The 23,106-nt window shown below is 49.6% G+C and overlaps 7 protein-coding genes across 7 annotated transcripts; 3 read left to right on the top strand and 4 right to left on the bottom strand.

Moving 5' to 3' along the window:
- Positions 1-531: 531 nt before the first annotated feature.
- B0H65DRAFT_421814 (uncharacterized protein) lies at positions 532-1,101 on the bottom strand (the record flags this gene model as incomplete). The annotated part of the gene is made up of 1 exon (XM_062824367.1): positions 532-1,101. The coding sequence occupies one exon, from the start codon at positions 1,099-1,101 to the stop codon at positions 532-534; it is 570 nt and encodes a 189-aa protein (XP_062685441.1).
- A 7,382-nt stretch (positions 1,102-8,483) lies between these two features.
- B0H65DRAFT_547120 (uncharacterized protein) lies at positions 8,484-8,947 on the bottom strand (the record flags this gene model as incomplete). The annotated part of the gene is made up of 2 exons (XM_062829491.1): positions 8,484-8,662; positions 8,854-8,947. 2 exons carry the CDS (start codon positions 8,945-8,947, stop codon positions 8,484-8,486), a joined length of 273 nt encoding a protein of 90 aa, XP_062685442.1.
- Positions 8,948-9,603: 656 nt separating this feature from the next.
- B0H65DRAFT_440938 (uncharacterized protein) lies at positions 9,604-9,999 on the bottom strand (the record flags this gene model as incomplete). The annotated part of the gene is made up of 1 exon (XM_062825492.1): positions 9,604-9,999. The coding sequence occupies one exon, from the start codon at positions 9,997-9,999 to the stop codon at positions 9,604-9,606; it is 396 nt and encodes a 131-aa protein (XP_062685443.1).
- A 2,529-nt stretch (positions 10,000-12,528) lies between these two features.
- B0H65DRAFT_507414 (uncharacterized protein) lies at positions 12,529-13,624 on the top strand (the record flags this gene model as incomplete). The annotated part of the gene is given in 4 exon segments (XM_062828137.1): positions 12,529-12,601; positions 12,615-12,640; positions 12,653-12,720; positions 12,742-13,624. 4 exon segments carry the CDS (start codon positions 12,529-12,531, stop codon positions 13,622-13,624), a joined length of 1,050 nt encoding a protein of 349 aa, XP_062685444.1.
- Positions 13,625-13,686: 62 nt separating this feature from the next.
- Positions 13,687-15,823, bottom strand: B0H65DRAFT_145601 (amino acid permease-domain-containing protein). The gene is made up of 3 exons (XM_062820997.1): positions 15,446-15,823; positions 14,434-15,387; positions 13,687-14,366 (listed from the first exon to the last, which is right to left on the bottom strand). The coding sequence occupies exons 1-3, from the start codon at positions 15,629-15,631 to the stop codon at positions 13,785-13,787; spliced, it is 1,722 nt and encodes a 573-aa protein (XP_062685445.1). The 5' UTR covers positions 15,632-15,823; the 3' UTR covers positions 13,687-13,784.
- Positions 15,824-17,257: 1,434 nt separating this feature from the next.
- On the top strand, positions 17,258-19,001 carry B0H65DRAFT_569884 (SGF29 tudor-like domain-containing protein; the record flags this gene model as incomplete). The annotated part of the gene is made up of 2 exons (XM_062830428.1): positions 17,258-17,792; positions 17,886-19,001. The coding sequence occupies 2 exons, from the start codon at positions 17,258-17,260 to the stop codon at positions 18,599-18,601; spliced, it is 1,251 nt and encodes a 416-aa protein (XP_062685446.1). The 3' UTR covers positions 18,602-19,001.
- Positions 19,002-20,239: 1,238 nt separating this feature from the next.
- B0H65DRAFT_460044 (ADP-ribosylation factor family-domain-containing protein) lies at positions 20,240-21,742 on the top strand. The gene is made up of 3 exons (XM_062826503.1): positions 20,240-20,372; positions 20,427-21,040; positions 21,152-21,742. Exons 2-3 carry the CDS (start codon positions 20,641-20,643, stop codon positions 21,304-21,306), a joined length of 555 nt encoding a protein of 184 aa, XP_062685447.1. The 5' UTR covers positions 20,240-20,372; positions 20,427-20,640; the 3' UTR covers positions 21,307-21,742.
- Positions 21,743-23,106: the final 1,364 nt, after the last annotated feature.

Genomic DNA, 23,106 nt, shown 5'->3' on the forward strand with positions numbered 1-23,106 from the left:
CTGGAACATGGTTGTCCCATGTTTCCGCCATCTCGCGACACAGCCCATTCTGGGATTCCACTTCCCGATCATTCCATGCTTCCCGAACCCGGTTTTTTTGGGAGCTCGAACCCGGATCCGCACGGGCGAAGCGAGATGCTCCAGCTGGGTGGGCTCCATAACAGGGTTCCATAGAAATTGGCAATGTCGATGTCATCGCAATGACGGAGCCACACTCAAGATTGCTCGATATTGCTGGCCGGTGTTTCCCGACGAGTCGGAATGGCTTCCAAGCTTTGACGTCCCCCAATGTTCAGAGAACCACTCCGAAAGAGAAAATGGAAAAGACCAAACAAAACTCCGCGCATAACAGAAAAAAAGACAAAACAATCCGTAAACTCCAAGCTAAGATGCAAGCAAGTCGTAAAAATGCCGTGCAAGGCACAATGTGGTCCGCCAACACTGAGTGGCGAACCGGAAGAAAAGGGGAAGAAGGTTGCTCCCCAATTTGCAGACTTTGTCAGCCCGTCCTTCATCTGCCATCATAGCCCTTTACTCAGAGCAAGCAGATCCCGCACTCCTCCTCCTCCTCCCCCTCCTCAACTCCCTCTCCGCCTCCATCAACCGTCCCTGCACCCAACTCCGAAACTGCCTGTTCCCCTCTCCCCTCGTCGCCTCGCAATTCAGCAGCTCCGTCAGCGTGCGCTTGATTCCCTCGTTGACATCGCACAGCTTGGCCTCTTCGAGCGCCACCTCGGCAAGCGTCTGGTCATCCAACGAGCTGGTAAGCGAGGAAGAACTACCGAAGGCAGAAGCGGTGGCGGAGGCGGGACCGAACCCGCCTCTGGAGCGCTGGCGCTGTCGAGGGAGGGGGGAGGAGCGGCCGTGCGGCGCGGAGCAGCGCGTGGGCGAGGTGGAAGGGCTGGAGGGGCGGAGTTCGTCGAGGTGTTGGACGAGGGATTCGTGTTGGGAGTGCAAGGCCAGGTAGGTTTGCAAGGCCAGATCGCGGTTGTGGTAGGTGGACTGGTTGTAGGGGTAGTAGGGAGAGCGGGAGGACATGGAGGAGGGGGGTTCGGGCATGGAGTGGAAGGAGAGGGAGGATTGGTATAGGTAGGCGTTCATTTTTGCGGTTGTGTGGTGGTGGTGGTGGTTAAGTTATGGTTGTTGTGGTTGTGGTTGTGATCGTAGGTAGAGGTATGCACGTTGTGCTTGTGGTTGTTGTTGCAGGTCTGATGATGTCTGCAGAGATACTACTGATGCTGCTGGTGCTGCTGCGTTGTAGTGTGGTGATGATGGTAGAACCGCAAATGGCCGGATCATCGGACGTGTGTATTGGATTCTTGTTGCGACCGGAGGTGAACGAGGTGCCTCGGTGGTTTTGTTCCTTTTTCTTCCCGACAGTGTTGTAGTTCTGACGTATTGGTGAGGCAAGATTTGGGGATAGCTTGGGGATAGCTGTTTTGGTGTTGTTGTGGTTGTTCGTGTAACGAGTCGTGCGTGTTGTTTCGCCCGATTCCGTGCGTTTTCTTTCGCCCCAACCGTTCAAGAAAGCTGGAGAGATAAGGGGCAGTGATGGATGATCGACAGAGATGATGTGTTGCTGATCGGCGGTGGTACTGATGTGGTCCGGTGGAAGGACGCGCGCACGAAAACCTGTGTCGAGTTTATGTCGAGTTTGGGGATCTAAAAGTCTCCGAGTTGAAACGGCGAACGGGCCTGTTTATACCACTTCTTCTTCTGTGCTTCGAAAGCGACTGTCAATTCGTCGGGCAGCGACTGAGCAACTGAATGCTATGGCGACTGCTTGTTGTGGTTGCTGATGGTGTGGTCGGTGTGGTTCGCTTCGACTCGAACCTCCACTTCAATGCGCTTCGATTCGCTTGGTTGGGTGGTACGAGAGCTTCGCGGTTTATAATGGAAATTCCGTCAAGCCGCCGTCACCCTTCTTGTTCTGGAACCCACGGTCTTTTTGGAGGTCTGGAGGCTCAGAAGCGAATTGGAGATTTCGTTGGAAATGGATGTATATCGGTAAAAGAGATTCCTGGTTGCCCTGGTTCTGGTTGGTGGTGGGGCCCTATGATGTTGGATGTGTGGATGTTGGTTTAATGCGACTGTAACCTCGACGGTGCCTGTTGCTTCGTTTGGCTGTCTGTGTTTCTACCCAACTTGTATATTTGATCTCGAGTCAGTTGACGATTACGTTGGAAGGAATGAAGAGAGGGAAACAATGAGGTGATGGGAATCTGGGAAGCCGTGTGGATTAATACTTGTTGAGGTACCGGAGCACTCTCCATGCCACCCAGTGGTCCCAATGCCGTGCACGAATCACATCCACGGTTTTGATTTAGTCTACAAAAAGACGGAAAGCTCCAGAGGCCAGCCCCTTGACCTTGTTTTCTAGTGCAAAAGTTTACCGGGTCGGAAGACGGTAGACGGCGAACTACAACGGGGGACGGGAGGGAGATTCGATCATTGATGAGGAGACGAAGACTTGGACCCGCGGGCAAGCCATCAATAGCGTTGGATTTGGCCTTTCTGGCCAATAGCCAGCCGTTTGGGATGGACATGGGCTAATGTACCTCCTGGTACCTACATTGGTGTCGCCTACAATTGGTGGCGGACTGGAAGCCATTCCCAGCTTGAGGTTTGAGAGAAATTGATGCCGTGCAAAGTGGAAGAACTGTCGCGAGTCGGGAGAAGCTATGAATGGACGGGCAGAGAGAAACATGACGAGCATATCTTAGACGACATGCCTTTCTTAGATTGCACATCACCGTCCCCAGAGACAGTGAGGTGATCATTCGCGGTGGTGTTAGGGAAAATGGCGCGAATGAGCTTCACTACCCCACCTGGCAAGTCGACCCCACAGTGTCCAAAATAGTACCTGCACAAGTGCTCTTCCAACATCCACTTTCACCTCACCGCTCACCTCAAAAGTCCAACCAGAGGGCATTGCGGTGTCGATTTTACCGATTTTTTGCCTCTACTGCAAAAAGAAGGTGAGAGGCACAAGTGCGGTTTCACATCCACTCACGAGTCGGAGTTTCTATGGGACCTGATAAGAAGCTGAGGTGAAAACAGAAAACGTAAAAAAGCTGGGGACACGAGAAACGTCCAAACAAGCTTTATATGGCATGGAAATGAAAAAAGTCCAAGAAAAGTGTGAACAATTTCTCGGTGTTGACAGCAAGAAATGAACATGTGTGAAGGAGATGGACCAATGCACTGTATACTCCGGACAGGACTGGGGCCAGTGTCAAATGGATAGTGGACCCTAACAATTATTTTGGGGGTGATGTCCGCCTTCTGAGGATGCGGCTTGGGCGGTTGACGCTTGGATGGGGAAGGGTTCTTCCTGGTTGTCTTTTCCGCATCTTCAGCTCTTCACCAGGCATCAACATGCATCCGGTCCACGGACAGCCAAAGATTCACCACCACGTCGACCTTGTCCTCTCTGTCGCCTACGGTTTGCCGCGTACACGATATTGATGTCGTGGTGAACAACACTTGAGACAAGCCAAGGGATACCGAGGTGGTAGGTCACAGTACTTGGCGGTGACCCGACAGCAACAGCATGGAACGAACGACCAATACAAGTATGCCCAGGGGCAAATCGATATCAGAGACGGGACATGAAAACCTAAGAAATCTCTCTTCACGGCATCTTCACATGGTCGCAGTGATATGAGGTTGCAACTCGGTGCATTTCGGGCGCTAAGATTGTCACCTCTTTGGGGAGATTACAGCCGTCGGTTGGGCGAATTGGACAAACCCAAAGGGCAACGGGGTTGATATAAACGCAGGAAACGACCGTACTCGTCGGTTAGGTATGGAGTCTACCCTCTGGGGGTCTCGCTTACAGCTAGCCAACCGACTCTCATCGTCCCTTTGAGAGTCGGATTTTTTATATGTAACGTGCAAGGTCTGTAACGGCCAGAATCTTTAATAATCTGTTTCTCTACCAAAATACAAGTAAAAAAGATGGCTAAGGATTCAGATTGTTCGTCTTAATTGCGTGCATTCAATAGTATAAGTGAATTATTTTTAAAATGTCGTAATATGTTATTGTAGTATTGTAAAGGCTTTGTAGCTCGTGCGCTAGACTTTTATAATATAATATCCAATTCCTCCTCTTCCTCCTCCTCCCTTTGTAAATTCCTATTATCACTAGAATTACCGTTTATAATAATAATTACCTTTGTACAGCGTACGGTCACCTCTAGCTTCTTATTAGCTACCGTTATAATTGTTATAACCTCTTTATTAGAATCTATATCGATAGCTTTTTCTTTCCCTTTCCTAGATTTCTTCTTAGGAGAGTATAGCATTAAGGGGAATCTTAACCTTAGCCTAACTAAATAAATATATTATAATATAGTAGGGAGTTTATTAAGTATATCCTTTATATCCCTATTATTTAGAATAAATTTAACTGATAAGGTGCTCCCTCTATGAATCTTTCTAGCCTGCTTCTTACTATATATTTTGAGAGGTATAAAATCTTGATTATAATTAGGAAGGGTAGCTTTCCCTATAGCTTTATAGAATTTATTTTCTTCGTTTTTAAAATTAGTTAAGAAAGTATTGAAGTCCTATTCTATTAGTTAGGTAGCTTTCTATACTTTTATTTCTAATATATAATATAAATAAATAGGATTTTAAATACAAGTTATAAACCTACAGCGGTTATTATTAATAATAGCTTCGTCCTAGCCTTCCTTTTACTTAAATATTAAATTATATTCTAAATAATCTATAATAATACTAATAAGGTTATTAGCGTTAAGAATATTATCCTTATTAAGTTTTGGTATAGCTTTCTTAGCCTTTAATTTTCGCAGTAATTATTATTTAAGATTAGAATTTTCCTCGAAGGCAATCTTTTTAATAAAAGTAAGGCTGGTTCGCTATATTTCCTTTAGTTCTTCCTTTATATTAACTACCTTTTTTACTATAATTTTAATATTAAATACTTTTTTCGTATAAGCGCTATTGCTAATAGAAATATATTTACAAAGGTTCTATTTTTAAACTTCTATTTTAATATAGCGCTTCTAATTCTCCTATTAATTAAATATTAATTTTTATATATTAATGGAAACTATTAAAGTAATTTTTATATTATTAGCCTACGTTTTAAATAGTAAATTAGCTTCTTTAATCAGTTCCTATATAGCTGGTGAACTAAAGGTACGAAGGATTTTACGTAGTATAATAGCTTTTTAAAACATTTAGAGAATAAGGGTTCTTATTATACTTTTACGGCTTTACGAAATTTATTAAGAAGGACATCGGGTTTGAAAGGCTAAAGACCAATCTTTTCCTATCCCTTATAAATATTACTTCGAATAAAGCCCGCCTCTTTAACTTTCTTCCAATTATTTAAAAAGATTATACGGTTAATATTAATAGCCCTACTAGTAATTTCGTTTATTAGAGCTTTCTAGTAAACCTTTTTAATTACTTAATGAATTCCTATATTAAGTAGTTGAAGTATATAGTTAATATATAAGGGTAGAGTATAAAGTATAATATCGAAGGCCTTATAATATTATAAAATATGTAGGTCCTTATAAATTTTAAATCCGTCTATAAATAATACCCTATATACCTTTAGCTTTATTAAAAAGTTTACCGCTATACTATCGCTACCTTTAAAAGGCTCTAGTCTTTTAAAAGGAGGTAGGTAATTATGTAATAGACTAAACTAGTCCTTTATAGTCCTATTAAATAAGGGAGATAATTTAAAAGAGTGCTTATTGAAATGTTTGATTTATTACAATGCCCAGTATATATTATTATATTTAATTAATATAGTTATAATAACTACGTCTAGATCTACTTTGTGATTAGCCTATATATTACTTTATACTTATAATTAAATTGATTTAAGAGAGATCAAATTTAATTGTAAATAACGAAATTAGAGCTTTACTATAATTTATATTTTAAATATTAGGAAGGAAGGGATATTCTTAGCCGCGGCCGATATAGTATTAATAATAGTTAAATTTTCATAATTATTAGGATTAAATATAATACTTTTTCTACGGGCTTTATTCTTTATAAATAATACTTATTATTATAATAATTAGTGTAAGGTTATTTAATAAAGTAATATAGGGGGATATTATAAAGTAATATAATCTATACTTTTATAGTTCCCTTAATTTCCCCTACTTGAAAGGGAGATTTATCTATATTCTAGACGTTCTTCTCCTTAGTGTTGAAGCTATTATAAATAACTTTTACTTCCTTGAACTAATCTTTAAGAGAGTTTAATTAAACCTTAGTATTTATTCTTTTTACGTTTTTAAAATTAGCTACTTTAAATTCGGATTTAAAATATTTCTTTCGCTACTCGATAAGCCAATTCCTATAGAGGTTCATTGAAGGGGGGTATAATTATTACGTACGTAATTGGTTCGCTAATTTAATGAGGGAAGTATTATTCAAAGGGAAGTAGGTACGGTTAATAATTTAAACTATGATATTGAAAATTTTATTTTCGTCTACAATTAAGGCTAGCGGTCGATAAGCTTCTATACCGGTCGGTAGAATCTTACCCTCCCTAATAAATATTATATATTTCTTAACGATAGCTTTACTAACGTTAAATAATTCCCCTATATTCTTATATGTAACCGTCCCTTTATTTCTAATTTTAGCATTAGCTTTAGATTGTAAGGTAGTAGATCAGGTTATAATTATAGTTTAACTTATAATAAAATGCTGGGCGGCCTTCTCTATACAGAATATAATGTCGGGGTTAAATATAGGTATAATGAAAGTATATATAAAAGATAGAGTATGATGAGACGAGAAAAATAAAGTTATTTATAGTACGATATAATAAAGATTAGTAATATTCTAGTTGAGTGTAGTTTCTATACTATTATAGACCTTGCACGTTACGTACAAAATCCAATTCTCAAAGGGACAATGAGAGTCGGTTGGCTGGTTATAAGCGGGCCCCCAAAGGGAGGCCCCACATGGCTGGCCCCCAGAGTGTGGCCAATGCGTGCACCTAACCGACGAGTAATAACGCGACAATATCTTCAGGTTGGCGCACTCCAGGCGCAGTGTGGCTTTCGAATGCTACTTTGGCGGTGCCTGAACAATCAATGCGCCGACGTTCGTGGACATCGAGTGGCTGAGCTGGACCGACAAGCTGTCACATCTGATCGTTCTCGATGATGATACTACAGTGATAACGAAATTATCGTCAGCTTCATCCGGATGATATGTTTGGTCCGCATCTCTTTGCCAAGTTGGGATCAAAGGCGCAGACTATCGATGACGGAGGATCAAAGCCATGCGCTTTCGATATCACTGCAGCACTGCTATCTCGCTCCCATCAGCCATCAGCCATCCGCTTGAGGCTGAGAACAACTCGGTGTTTCTGATGTCAGCTGTGGCAGGGCTTTCGTTATCTTGCAGTGCTGTCGCGTTGGCGCTGAGAAGACGAACGGGCAACAAAGGTACTTCAAGATACTTCTTTCCCCCGGAGCATCAACCGAAGGACAAGAAATCTCAGCAGGCGGGGTTGGACGGACTTTTTGTTCTCTTGTCCAACTTCCCCTCTTTCTCAAATCGATATGAAACGGGCAACAACGGACAAGAAGGCAAGAACAACTTTGAATGACGTCGGGAAGGCGGCTGCCCGCACTCTTGCCGTGAATGCTGACACTGACATTCGCAATGCCGATTCGCTTTTTCTCGGTCCACATAGTTGGTCTAGATTTTGCGATCAGCTTATCGGTTCTGCACTTGTCCCTTTTTGGAGTCTTGGTGATTGGCCTTCAAGTTTTCTTTCTCGCCAATCTTTGAGTGGAAATGACTTTGACAGCTCTTGGCTGACACCTTTTCCTCCATCCCTCTGGCCTCTCGCGCTTTCGGATGGCAGCATTCATCACCCGTCTTTCCTGGCCATCACCCTCTCCCGCACGGAAAGATACACTACACGTGACAAAACGCACAAAAACACGGGCGAAAGGTGCGAAAGCTGGCAAGTCACCACGTGCTTGACACTAACAATTACTCACATAATCACCCGCAGAAACTGTTAGTGCAGCACGCCATCGCCGATCTAACTTTTGTACACGTCTCCCGCCTACCACATTAGGCAAATATCGAGGTCGATCATATTCGCAAAGAAGCCTTGATGGGTTTTTGGTGTTTGTACCTGCAGAGTGCGGCGGACTGTCTCCGAGCGAAGTCGCAGTTCAAACGGTATTTTCTTTTCTGGCAACGTCATTCTGCGCCTTCTCGAAACCTGAATATTCTCGGCGCGATCAAGTGGTGCTGACCGTCCAATGAGCCGTCCACGCACACCGGCAGACCAGGAAGCAGCTCACACAACACCTTGTTACCTCATTCACACACACCTTGACACCGCCAGTGACGACGTCTGCCGGCATGAGACGTCAAACTCCTTGACCCTGTTACCCTCAACGGCAACATACCCACGTCCCTTGGACCCCCTTCAAAGGTATCAAGCATCATCAAACTCGATCAGATGGGAGTACTGTGGGAGGGGTGGGCAAGGGGAGCCTCTTACTGTTGTACAGGGCTTCCCAGTTGGCCTTGACCTCATCGGAAGGGCCTTGGTATTCGGTCCTGTCTAGGTGTAGGCCGCTGTGGAAGACGACAGTCTCGCATGAGATTACATCGTCGGCGGGTGCTAGTGCACGTTGTCAGTCAAGGAAGATGGGGATGGGAGAGGGAGGAAAAGCGACAGACTGTACACCGGGTCGGGGATGCATCGCCCTGAGCATTGAGTTGAAGCCTTATGGAATCAACCGATTGCTAACACGCCGACGAGTGTCGCGTTCAAGGCTAGAGAAAGCCAGAGCCATATTGATGAACCGTTACGTCTTGGTGGATCCCTGAACGACGAGTTGTCTTCGTCTGTTTGATGGAGGAGGCGCTCCTCGTCTGAGGCCTCGGGTGGGCTTTTCCAAGTCATGGTGCTTGGTGGGAAATTGTTTTGATGATGCTTTTGAGCGAAACACTGAACAATTCTCTCGAGTGAGAGAAGAGCGTTCGTTTTCCCTCAAGTTGGTATCTCAGGCAAGCAAACTCGCCATTCATGGTCCCGCCATAGGCATTCAGTTATGTCTGATGATAGCGCCACTAACGAACGACTTGCAGGTCACAGGTTGACCTCTGATGGTCATCGGTAGAGATGTACATGGACATGGTCGGTGTTCGCGGGGCTTTGTCTCATGTTGAACATGGGCAACAGAAGAACTATAGGTATCCATTGATGACGATCATGATTGCTTATCTACTTTGTTTTTTTTTTCTCTTTCACAATCGTTCTCCAAACCAAGACCACTTTCAACTCTTGCTCTCCTCCAAACATTCCATGCGCATGAATTCCATCGTCCTGACGGCCAGGCGCTGCTCAAATCGGCAGTCCAGTTGTATATGCCGTGATCGATCCTCCATACTCGCCAACACTCCCTGTACCTTCTCCAGATGCATACAATCCCTCATTATTTCATGCCCGCCTTTGCTTACTTATTCCTTCTTTCCTTCTCTCCTTCAGTTTAACCTCATGTCCTTGGCATCCACCCCTTCTGCTCCTCTAATCGGTTAGGTGCTCCTACCTCCCCCTACTTAGTACTCATCCTCAAGATCCGTGTCCTCATCCGTAGGCTTGTTACCGGGCTTGGTGGGAACGGGCTTGCTAGGAACGGTGGGAATGGGCTTGCTGGGAACCGTCGGGATGGGCTCGCCGAAGGTATGGAAGGGGACGAGACCGTCGAACTCGTACTCCTCGGGCTTGTTACCGGGCTTGCTGGGAACCGGCTTGCTAGGGACGGTGGGGATGGGCTTGCTGGGAACCGTGGGAATGGGCTCGCCGAAGGTGTAGGGGGCGAAGACGTCCTCGGGCTCAGGCTTGTTGCCGGGCTTGCTGGGAACGGGCTTGCTGGGCACGGTGGGGATGGGCTTGCTGGGAACCGTGGGAATGGGTTCGCCAAAGGTGGTGGGGAGGGGGATGTTGAAGATCATTTTGATGGTGAGTGTTGGGTGGTTAATGGATGTTGATGGTTTTGATTGTCAAGTTGTGGGTTTTGTAAACTGGTGCGAAGTCGAAGTGGTTGCGATGCGATGTGCTGTGTTGTTCGAGAGTAGCAGGGAAGGGGCGTACGGAGGCTCCTTATAAACTTCACGACGACTGGAAACTGCTGTCGAGCCTGGCACGAAGGAAGACACACGACATGTTCCTTGATGGAGATTGACACTTCATGAGGGTGTCGCCGTTTGATGACACTGACTTTTGTTGGTGTTTTTGGTTTCATGGTCTACCAACTGCCTCTAACGAGATCGGAAGAACAGAAAATGGAACGAGGTAAGTCCCCAACATTACATCTTCGTTTGCACAATTTCAACACACCGAAGCGCCCAATTCTCCTTACAATCATCGCCGACGAACGCTTCCGAGCCGGGGTACTCGTTGTCATGAACAACATCCGTCATGAAACCGAGGATAAACCATGGCGACAGGCAAACTCATCGCTGGCCGACATGTTCGTTACCTTAGCAGGAATCCATCCCATGTGCACCAGAAGAACGAAACACTCCCACGCTATCGCAACATGCTGCCAAATACCCCCCTTACTTCCCCCACATCAGCCAAACGCAAAGTTCCATCCCTCGTTGATATCAACCTCCCCGATCTCCAGCCCCTTTGTCTCGACAGTACCCTCAATACACCAACCCGAGTATGTTGTGGCAGGGTTGGAAATCTTGTTTGATGGCTCTCTGACTTCGCGTCCCATATCTCGACTTTCACTGGGGACAGGATGACGGACATAGCCAGGGTCGACAGGGAGTGAGGGGCCTTGGTGAGCGTCCGTTGCGGTTTTTTGAGGGAGACGGAGGAGATGATGACGGAGAAGGAATCAAGAGCTCAGGTGGGAGCAGTGGACGAGGGGAGAAGAAAAGAAAGAAAGGGGTACCTTCCCTAGAGGTGCCCCTCCTTCATCCGATATCAAAACCCCCTAATGACCATATAAGGGACCTGGTTGGTTGCTTTTCCCAACAACAACCGCTTGGTCAGATGGCACAGTGGTCTACCGTTTGGCTCCCCAAACTCAAAAACCTATTGCCTGTCCGGATCGGGAACGGTGTGTGCTAAGACACGTAGAGGGGTCTTCACTACCTAGTAGCCGGTCTACCTATATGGTATCTGGGAACACTCCAGTCGACAGAGGCATTCAAATGGGTTCAAACGATTCACCATTGCTCTGAACGAGCGGTTGTTGTTTTTTTTGCTGATTTTTGCTCTTGTCTGGAGAGGTGGTGCGTTCGAACAGTGGTCGGTCACTCTTTTTTTGTCTCCTTCCTGCAAACCTGCAACCAGGCCGAGTTGGAAGTTAAGCATTTGCACGTGTTTATTGACTTCAATTGCAGCAGCTCAGTGTCTTTCGTCCTATTCGTTCTTGCTTATGTCTCCCGCCCTTTCCTCACGCTCTTGCCTGTCATGCCTGGCCTCAAGAGGCGTTGAAGGCGCGCGCGTCGCGGGATTCTCAAGCTCCCGCTCCCGTCTTCTGAAGCCAAGAGCAGGAACTCAAAGGCCAACGTCCCACAACAGATGGCATAGAAGCACTCTCTGTCATTACTTCCCCGCAAATACCTGCTCAATTGCTTCCCGAACGAGGCGCGAAGAAGCAGTAAGCGGGCTTCCCTTGCATCCGAAAGCCGACAGGACCGGATCGACCCGCGAGGTGAGACAAGATCGGAAAAACTTCCGAGGATCGCCACCCCCCAGAAGGTCGAAGATGACGACGCAAGCAAATGCAGGGTATTCCCGTCATTCCGAGCATGCAGATCTCTAGGCCCCCCGGTGAGACATATTACTAGATGGTATCCCCCAGCGACAGGCCTACAGAGTTTTCATTACCGAACTCAGTGTTTGGGGACGGTGGGTGAGGCGCCGTACAACGTCAGGCTTCGCCGGGTGTCATTCCGCCCTTGCGCTGACCTGGGATGTGGAAGTTGAGTAAACCCTGTGTGGGGGAACTGATAGGTTGGTTGCTTGGTCGGTTCTTGCGAGAAGACGAGCTGGGGTGAACCCGAAAGGGCATATACGGAGCCGACTGGATGAGAAGTTGGACCGAGGAATGAAGCGACGGCGCGGCCTGGACGACAGATGACGTTCGGAAAGGATGGAGCAACTCTGAAGCACGGAATTCCTCGACTTTACCACGAGATCAAGCCAGTTTGTTTTGGGCATGGCCTCTCCGACTTATAAGTCAGCGGCATGACCTCAAACTGCAAAAAGGGATTCAATAAACGGCACCTCTCACACCACTCCCATACCATTTGAACTCAACCCATACACCAAGAGCCCGCACGCAACGCTCTCCAAGATGGTCCTCAAAAAAGACACAACAACACGTGCAACCTCCAACATGTCCTCCCCGAAAGAGGACGCCACATCCCCAAAGACCAAACCCACCACAACCACCCCAGCCATCTCAGCCTCAACCGAATACTCCCCCCTCCACACTCTCATCATCGGCCGAGCCACCGCACATGATCCGCGCAGCTATGCCCTCCCTCCACCACCCCGAATTCCGTCCTCACCACCCCTTCCCCCGCCTCCATCGTCGCCAAGGCAGACGAAGAACTCGACAATTTCGCTCAAGTAATGACGGAGAGGTTCGGCATCAAGGTTTACAGACCGAGGGAGGTGGATTGGGCCAAGGCGAATGAGGGGAGGGGAGGGTATACCGGTGCGATGCCGAGGGATGGACTGATGGTTATGGGGAGGACGGTGGTGGAGGCGTGTTTTGGGTGGGGGTGTAGGAGGGGGGAGGTTGAGGCTGCGTTTAGTGACATTTTGGAGGAGGTTGTGGGGGAGGTGGAAAAGAAAGGGGAGGAGGGTGTGAGGATTTGTAGAGTGCCGAGGATTGTGGGGGGAGATACGTTGTATGACGGGCTTTTGGATCAAGATGAGGGTTCCCTTAAAGAGCCCAGGCCGGAGAAAAATGGTGTGAAACAGAACATGAACGGGACCCTGGAAGAAAAGACCCAGAACGGCAAGAAGAACACCCCCATAAGCATAAAATGGGCAATCAACAACACCCGCCCCGCCTTCGACTGCGCAGACTTCATGCGCTTCGGCACCGTCCTCATCGGCCAGCTCTCCAACGTCACCAACCCCAAGGGCGTCGACTATCTCCGCGCCGTGCTGCCCGAGCCCTACACGGTCGAGCTCCTCAACACCACCGACGACCACGCGATGCACATAGACGCTACCATCCTTCCTTTGCGCCACGGAACGTTGGTCTACTGCCCCTCGCGCGTCACGGAGGAGGAACTGCGACGGCACGAGGTTTTTAGGGACTGGGATCTGAGGCCGCTGCCGTGGAACCCCGAGGAGGAAGAAGACGAGGATGATACTGATGATGATGGACCGCCGAGGTACATGTGCTCCAAGTGGTTGGTTCTTAATGCCATGAGTGTCAATGAGAAGACTATTGTGGTGGAGGAGAGGCAGGAGAGGTTTGCGAGGTGGTTGGAGGAGGAGTTTGGGATGGAGGTTGTGAGGTTGCCGTTTAGACATGTGAATAGCTTGGGGGGATCGTTTCATTGTGCTACTGTTGATTTGGCTAGGGGGGAGTTTTGAGGTGGGAATAAGTGGGAGGGTGGAGGGTGATGATAATGAGGGCAATGGCGTTGGTGATCTTCTTTGTGGGACTGTTGATGTTGATAGTCAAAATGGATTGAGTGATATTTCCTTTAAAAGGGGTTGTGTTGATAAAATAGCATATCTTGAGCGCATACGATCACTCACTATCAGCCGGCGCCTGCTTCTCCTCCCTCTCCCTCCTTTCCCTCTCCCCCTCCATCCTCGCCTCCTCCAACGCCTCCTTCTCCTTCCTCTCCAGCGCCCCCGGCTCCGTGATATCAACCCCCAACCTCATCGCCTCCGCCGCCTCCGCCGCCGGGCCCGTAAACCACCGTCTCGCCCAAACGACCCACAATCCTATGGAACCGACCGCGATGATACCCACAGCCACCACGGTATAGTTCAGCGTCTGGCTGGTAACGGGGTTGGCAGTAGGCAAGCAGAACACTACAGTGATGAAACAAATCCAGAGGCATGCAGCGCCAGCGATGGGACGTGAGAGAGCGCCGAGGTTGAAGGGGCCCTTTATGGCTGTGAAGTTCTTGTGCCAGAAGAGCCCGATCAAAATGGGCAGGCCGTAGGAGAGGTACAGACCGATGGTGGCGATGGAGGTGGCGGCTCCGAAGGCGACTTCGCTCCCTAAAGAGGGGAGGGCGAGGATGAATGAGAGGGTGGCGGCGAGCCAGACGGCGCGGATGGGAGATTTGAAGCGGGCGTCGACTTGGTGGAAGAAGGAGGGCTGTTTGCTGTTAGTTTTTGTTCTTTGCTGAGAAAAGAAGGGGGGATAATGGGAAAAGGAAACTCACGATGCCTCTGTCGCGGGCAAACGAAAACATCATTCGAGAATTACTCGTCATACTGAACAGCCCACAATGCCATACACAAACCATGATCAAGCTAAACAACACCAGCGCGCCATCCTCACTGAGGACATCCACAAAGATTTGTAGCACAGGCTGTCCATACCTGCTATCCAGAACTCTTTCAAAGTCCTGGATCGAAAACAAGAAAGACAGAAGCACAAAGAACCCAAACAGCGAGCTGAATCCCACGGAGCTCACCACACCAATCGGCGCAGACCAACTCGCGTTCTTCGTCTCCTCGCTCAGATGTGCGCTGGCGTCGAAGCCGGTGAGGGTGTACTGAGACAGCAAAGCTCCGCAAAGGACCACGTACCCTGGGGATGCGCGCTGGCCCCATCCCTCTACCCCCTCCTCGGCTGCCGTCCCGTCGTGATACTTCCCAAACACAAACTTGGCGCTCTGGAGCTTCGGCGCCTTGGCCAAAACAGCAATACAAAGCGCCGTGATCCCCGCGCTATGCAGGACAATGCTGACATTATTCAAAATCCTCAACGCCTTCACCCCAAACGTATTCAGCACGCCATGACTAACCAACAGCGCCGCATAGATCCCAATAGTCTTGGCAGCCGTCGGTTCGTAGTCCGGGCTCTTGACAGTAATGGCTGTAGATACTAGTCCCGCCAGTCCAAACGTGATGCCCGTCGTGACTGCCACTTGACCGAGTAAGTTGAACCATCCCGTTAGCCAGGACAGAAAGGGAGACCATCGCGGAGGGGCGAGCATGGCGGACCAGAAGTAGGGGCCGCCGGAGGTGGGGATGGCGGAGACGATTTCGGCCATGGCGATGGCGACGAGGAGGGTGAAGAAGGAGACGACGATCCAGGAGATGGACATGACGGCGGGACCGCCGGTGGAGAGGCCGTAGGAGAAGAGGGTGGTGAGGCCGGTGACGACGGACTGTGGTGGTGTGGTGTTAGTGGAGGATGAGTGAGGGGGAAGAGAAGAAGAGACTGACGATGATGGAAAAGGAAACGCCAAAGTTGTGAGCTAGACCCCAGTCGCGGTTGAGTTCTTGCTTGTAGCCGAACTGGGCGAGGCGGGACTCGTCAAGTTCGTCGTTGCCGTCGTTGCCATTGCCACCGGTGTGGGAGGATTGCTCCAGGTCGGGCTGGACGGAGGATATCGGGTCTTGAGTGCCCATCTTGGCTGTTGTAGACGAGCCTATATTGGTCCCAAGGTAGGTAGGTGATTGTGAGAGATGAGTAAGACAGAAGAATGTACTTTGAACGATGTGCGGTAGAGATGTAGAAGTCAATGCCGGTAGAGCAATGCAATGGAACCCTCAATGTTCACTGCGCAAAGGTGATGTAACCAATTTCAAGTCACTATCGGCGGTGTAACACTGGCTTCCACGTGAACATTCCGCGATCTTGGAACTCGGAAGACAAAAGCAGAGAGAAAGATGGAAGGAGGGGAGGAGAAGGAAGAATATTATCTTGAAACATGGAATCAGCAGCCACTCACAACCCCTCCTCGAACCGTTTGGACACTCGACCCCAACATCGCCGTGGTGGGTTAGTTTAAGCTTATCTTGGCTTTGAGAGGCTGGATGGGCTGGGGACAGATAAAGTATCCCACTCAGATACCACTCTGGTATCATTGGTGAATTTATCGATGGTTATTCGTGATGGGTGTTGGGGTAGGCTTGATAAGCGAATGATAGCCGGAAAGGGCGTTGAATATGTTCTGCTTTGGGATAAGACGCGGGCTTGGCTGACAGTGTTGGTGATAAGCACTTGCTGAGGGGAATACGCCGAGGTTATGGTTTCCCGTGGATGTATCGCAGCTGTTCTTTCAAGCCTCATGTTCTCGGGTCGTCGAGGCTGAGACGTGATGACCAACATTAACATTCAATGGTGATGAAAACAAAACAAATGCAGTTGATGCTCTGGGGAAATTGTTAGCGCTAACGACGCGCTACGCTTGCCGTACTGGGAGGAGGGGGGTCCAGCGAGCCGTCAATTGACCGTTCGTCATTTCACGGACGGGACTTGGATCGTTTACAACTGATAAACGTTCGTTCTTTCCAATGTTAGGGGTTTTCAACATATTGAACCTTCCTAACTAATATCTGACAGTCAAATGACAGAAAGAAGCTTTTGGAAGTTATTATTAGAGTCGCCTTGAACGTTCGGGGGTCTCGATCTGTCAATTGACCGGAAGCTGCACCCCCCTCCTCCCAGTACGGCAGTCGCCGGCCGGGAGAAGAAGTGGGGTAGGTACCTAGGTACTGGACCTGCGCCTGGCTGCACTGGAGATGCCTGCCGATAACTTGGAAATGTCAACACCACAACTGCCACACCACGCATCGCCTTCCTGCCTTCTTTTGCTTCCAAGTCAATGCAGAAGCAGCAGCCCACATAGTTGAGGCCCGGTTTTACTTTACCTGCTTCGTCTTTCCGTTTTTTTACTTTACCTGCTTGCGGACATCACGTCGGGCATGTAATTGGTGGCTCGTGCTTTGGAGGTTCTTTAAAACCCCCTAGCTCCCAACTTCCCATTCCCGTCTTCAACTTCAGACATCTTCCACCAAACAAATATCCAAGTATTTGGCATTTTTAAAGTTTCTCTGCTGGACGGAAGCTTCTTACTCAATCACGTCGTATAATTCATTCTTATTCAATCACACGTTCTCCAAGTCCAAGTTACTCGCCGAGGTACCCCTCCAGGCCCTCCTCACCGTGCATCACCTCGTGAGAACCTCAACGTCCATATCCAAGCATCACCCCCTGTCATTCACACCACTCACTCAAACACCACAGCCAAAATGTCGTCTCGCAACCGCCAATCCCGCAACCCCAACCGCAACTCCTCGTCCAGCACTCAAGGCGAAGAAGCCCAGCTCTGGTCCCTCATCAAAGACGAGATCCGCGAGATGGTCGAGACCATCAACACCTCCAACGACCAGATACGCGCAATTCTCGCTCAGGACTCTCTCATTGCCAAGTCACGCGAAGCGTCAAAAGAGAACCCCGAAGGAGAGAAAACCGACATTGCAGCACTAGAACAAACCCTCGACACACTCATCCGGGCCGGTGTTGGCGGTGCCGACATCAGCAAACAAAAACTCCAAGAGGTGATTGAGCATGTCATGGTCTTGCGAGCACTGGTCAAGGCGAGGGAGGAGAGCGAAGGTGTGGTGCATAGCGTAGGCACGCCAGGACCTCATTCAAGCAGTGCGGGACGGGATAGAAACAGCTCCAGCCTTTTGGGGAGTGGAGGGAGGTCGAGTTCGGTCAGGGGGCATGGGGGAAAGGGGGATCGAGGAGATCGTGAAGGGAGGGACAGGGACCGTGATCGGGGTGACAAGGATCGTGGTGGGGATAGGGAGAAGGGGGATAAAGAGGGCAAAGATCGGGACCGCAACTCGGAGAGGCTGGGTGACAAGTTGGGAGACAAGGAGAGGGATAAACACAGCGACCGCGACCTCTCCTCCATGTACGACTTTGACGGCGCCGGCGACTCACCTGTCCCCTCTCCTCTCTCAAGCCACACCAGAAAGCTCGGAGCCAACACTACCGCCGGCAGTGATCGGGCTTCCACCGCCCGTGACAGCGTGCCTCCCCGCGACACTCCCTCCAAAGACAGCGTCCCTCCGGAACCCAACACCAGTACCACTTCCAACGGCACCACCTCAGCACCTACAACAGCAGGCGCCACCCAACGTGCCAAAGTCACCTTCCACAAGGGCCAAGACGTAGTCTTCAAGCCCAAACCCTCTCCGGCCACCGGCAACGAAACCACCGAATGGATGCTCGGGCGCGTGCAACAAGTTCTCGGCGAGGGTAAATCCCGTCGCTACCGCGTGCAGGACGCCGATCCCGATCTGGATCCGGACCAACGCGTCGAGTACCGCACTTCTGCCTCGAGCATGATCCCCATTCCTGCCGCCGGCGAAGAAGAAAAGAAGCTACCGAAGCTGGAAAAGGGCAAAGTGGTGTTGGCCCTGTATCCGGATAGTACGACGTTTTACAAGGCGGAGGTGATGGGAATCGAAGCTGAAGGAGAGGGGGAGGGCAAGGAAAGGGTCAAGTTGAGGTTTGAGGGGGAGGAGAATAGTGGGACGCTGCAGTTGGTTGAGAGACGGTTTGTGGTGGAGTACAGGGCTTAGAAGGCTGAGAGCGATGGTGGTGAGGACGATCACAAGGATGTGGACGACTCGGATTCTGATTTGCCGCTGGCTTGGAGCAGGAAGAAGAGAATGGATAAGGAGGAGAATAAGAGTAAGGACGATCACAAGGATGTGGACGACTCGGATTCTGATCTGCCGCTGGCTTGGAGGAAGAAAATGCCTTTTCTTTCTGAACTTTCGCCTTTGAGCCATGTTAAACTCAGCGATGATGGTGAGGACGATCACGCTTGGAGCCTGGCTTGGAGGAAGATGAACATAGATGATGAGGAGAATGAGAGTGAGGACGATGATGATGAGGAGGGGGAGGATAGGGATACGAGTGAAATGCCTTCAACGTCTGAACTTTCGGCTCTGGACGATCTTAAACTCAGCGATGATGGCGAGAAGGATGAGAAGGATGTGGATGATTCGGATTCTGATCAGCCGCTGGCTTGGAGGAAGAAGAAAACAGAGAGACAATAAGGCAATGGCAAAGGCTTTATGCATATGTGTCGCTCATATGCCCTTGGCAGGGCTGGAGATCTTGATTTTGGTGGTTATGGGCAGGACAAACCACAACAGCAGTTTATACAAACAGTAGTACACCTAGCAGATTGTTTTCTGCACCAAAATAATATACGGGTACATATCTAAATGTTTTCCTATTCATGACCAGGACGACCAGTCTCGGCGTAATGCCATTCTGCGTGAGTGAGAGCCGAATGTGCTGAGCGCTGTCTTTTGGTCCCGCAAACCTCACCATCGAGAGCAACGAGGTCCAGTCTCCCTCCTCGGGAGAGGCCGCCGGAGGCATATCAGCGGTTTTCCATGTGCAAGCAAATGGACGATAGGTATAACAAGTGGATTGTATTCTCATGGGTATCCCTACAAATATCACATGTTTTCCCATTCCATGGTGTTTGTCTTATTCTCTGAAGTCTGATGATTCCCACAATGCCAATTGCCGGAGAGAAGTTGCCGGGTTCTTTTCGGAAGTCTGATTGCCGGACTGTGGGTGACTTTCCCGGCAATTCTCAGCATCGCTTCATCCACATTTGAATTTCCGAGTGGATCCAGCCAGTGCCCGCTAGACCAGGCCCCTCCCTTGTCGTGCCACGCCTGGCTTGCGGAGGAAGCACGGACCAGCTGCAGAAGGAAATGGCAATTCCAGATCTGGCCGCTGATTGGCTCTTTCTTCAGGGGCATCAAACCATGGGGGAAATGGGGAATATCCTCGGCGTGTTTCCCTTCTAACACGCAGTGGGCGACCCCAGTGAGTGAGTGACAGAGGACTTGATCTCTGACAGCCTTCAAATCTCCTGAGCTCCTGAACTTTTGCGCTTCTGTTGTTCGTTGCTGTGTCTCTGTCTTGGACATTGACATTGGATCAACAGCCTGATCACCTCTTCCAGGTTTCACCACTCCACGGCCCACGGCACCTGCTCCTGAATAATTAATCTCTTGTCCAACACTAGCCTACCGAGCGATACACAGCCCGCTGCTGCGACGACGATATCTCGCCCAGACAGAAACACGTGAAGCACGACAATTACACCACTCGACTGCGCGACTACACTACACTCCCCTTTGCGCCTAATCCAATTGTAATCAACACGATACCCAAGGTATGTTGTCTGTCTTCTCTTCCCCAGGCTAGGCTGGCTGGTGGTGGTGTCGCTACCACATGGCCGGTCGCCATCTTGAAACCCATCCGGTCTCCCCAATGTTCCCTCAGCTGTCTCGCCCACCTCATTACCACCTCCGGTCTAACGTGCGCTACCACGCCTCAACCTCTAACGCCGTACTAACACATGTTTCTCTCCAGTCCACTCCTTAATTCCGCTTCTTGCCCATCGTCAGCCGACCACTCATCAGTCCTTCCACGACCACACACTCCTTCGTCGCGAACCGATCGAACTCTCGTGTCATCCATAGACACCTAACTGAACCAACCCTCCGGTCGAATTCACGACCACCACCCCTTCCACCCACCACCACCACCACCACCACACATACACAACTCCCAGACCACCACCAAAATGGGCAACGTCATGTCCCTCGGCTTCATGGCCAAGCTCTTCGGCACCAAAGAAGTCCGCGTGCTAATGCTCGGTCTCGACGCCGCCGGCAAGACCACCATCCTGTACAAGCTCAAGCTGCAAGACCACGTCACCACCATCCCCACGGTGGGCTTCAACGTCGAGACGGTGACGCTGCGCAACATCAAGTTCAACATTTGGGACGTCGGCGGCCAGGACAAGATCCGTCCGCTCTGGCGCCATTACTATTCTGGAACCCAGGGTCTGATTTTCGTGGTGGACAGCGCGGATCATGCCAGAATCGATGAGGCGAGGGTGGAGTTACATCGGATTATCAATGATCGCGAGATGAAGGATTGTTTGTTGTTGGTGTTTGCTAATAAGCAGGATATTGCTGGTGGTGAGTACTCTCTTCTTTCTTTATTGGGTGTCCGCTGCGCTCGGCTTTCTTTTTTCTTTCCACGCTGCGCTCGATTTTGGGAACAGGTGCTGACAGATGGGTGACAAACAGCCATGACTCCCCAAGAGGTCACCGAGAAGCTCCAGCTCAACAAGCTCAAGGACCGCATCTACGCCGTACAACCCACCATCGCGGTAGACAAGGCCGGTCTGCAGGAGGGCTTCAACTGGCTTTCCGATAACATGAGGGCTGCCCAGAAGCAGTGATCGAACCCAACCCGACACGGTTTTCGATCGAGCAAGAAACATAAACAGGGCCACCCACCGGCCGTTAGCCGTAGCCGATGACGGATCATGTTCGCTGTCTTGTCTGGCTTTGTCGAGCTCCAAGCTACACACACTCCAGACGTCAAAAACAGATCCGTCAAGGCGACATTCGGTTTCGGCAAACAATAACGGCTCTCGCACCGGACTGTGGTGTGCGGTGAACTGTTAACCAAGAAAGGGAAATCGAGCAGATCAAGAGAAAGAGAGGGTAATGACTCATCCCAACACAAGATGTTTGTTACGAGACAGAGAGATGAACAACAAACCTTTCCCAGCTTTTTTGGGATACGCAACGAGAGGGGACTGGAAACTTGGCTACTTGATTCGAGTTGGAAGAAGAAGCTGGGGAGGATGGATTGCATGGAGAACGGAGAGGGGAGGGGAGGGGAGGGGACATAATCCGTAATTACCTAGTACTGTTTGGTTGTTCTTGATATCCTTTTTGTTCGTTGAAAGAAGAAGACAGGAAAAGAAAAGAGGGGAAGTGGATGGTGGAGGCATCATAGGATACCCGGGTAACTTTTTTTCTTCGTTTTTAACCTAACTTTTTTGTTTTATAGCGAGCTTCGTTGGTAGTTGTATGAAGAGAGAAGTTGTTGGCACGTATCATTGTCCGGGAGTCTTTGATTTGATTGTGATTCCGTGAAGTGGAATGTCTAGAGGTGTTGCGCTCTGTTATGCTACTCATGGCCATGGCCTTGAAAATATCCGATGGTTCTTCTGTAACTCCTATTCTCGTATTCCACCCATACCGTCCTAGTTCATGCCGTGTCCATCTCCCTGTATCCTGGTCCGACCTAAAATGCCTAGCTCGCGCCTCAAATCCAGTCCGAGCAAAGAAACGCCACGCCTTCAACCTTCCTCAACACCAGACCTTGCTATCTCCTGTTCCATCCTGTTGCCTGCCCACCTGTGTCTCCTCCCGTTTGATTCATGATTACCTGACTCATTGACCATACCCACTGAACCAACACCAGCTAGCAATGCCACCTCCATTTTGCTCCATCCCCCCATCAACATCAAGACGGTCAACTCCAGATCCCTTCACCGAACCCCCCCAGCATACCTCACTCGCCCACGTCCTCGCCACTATCCCCGCCGCTGTCCTCGTCCATGTCCCCGCCGCCGTCCATGTCCTCGCCGCTGTCCCCCTCCAGGACCTCCTCCCTCAGTGACCCCAATAACTCCAAGCACGCCCAGACGAGTTCCGGCGGCGAATCTAGCACCTTCCAAGGCCAGAGACCCAACATCATCAGTGGTTCCAACGGGTGTCTCACATGCTGCTGTCCTCGATCGTAACAGAACGGTTTCCGCAGCTCGTGAAGCCACGCTAGCTTATCTATCTCCCATCTAAGTCGCTGTAGGTGCTGGAGATGCTGCGCTTGGACGTGGTACTGGGCCGCAGTGAGAGGGATCTTGCGGAGGGCATTGGTGATTCGCAGTACTTCCATGTGTGTTTGTTGTTGTTGTTGTTGTAGTTGTAAGAACTCATGGTGAAGTCGCTGTCGTTGCACTGTTTGTCGTAGCTGTTGTTGATGCTGGGCCCGTTCCTGGGCATTTAGCCGTTGATAAGAATCAAGACAATCGATGAGAAGGTTGAGTTGAGATATGTATTGTTGTTCCTCTTCCTCTTCCTCTTCCTCTTCCTCTTCCTCTTCCTCTTCCTCTTCCTCTTCCTCTTCCTCTTCCTCTTCCTCTTCCTCTTCCTCTTCCTCTTCCTCTTCCTCTTCTTGTTCGTCT

The sequence above is a fragment of the Neurospora tetraspora genome, assembly GCF_033439725.1.
Source record: "Neurospora tetraspora strain CBS 560.94 chromosome Unknown B0H65scaffold_2, whole genome shotgun sequence".
NCBI lineage: Eukaryota > Fungi > Ascomycota > Sordariomycetes > Sordariales > Sordariaceae > Neurospora > Neurospora tetraspora.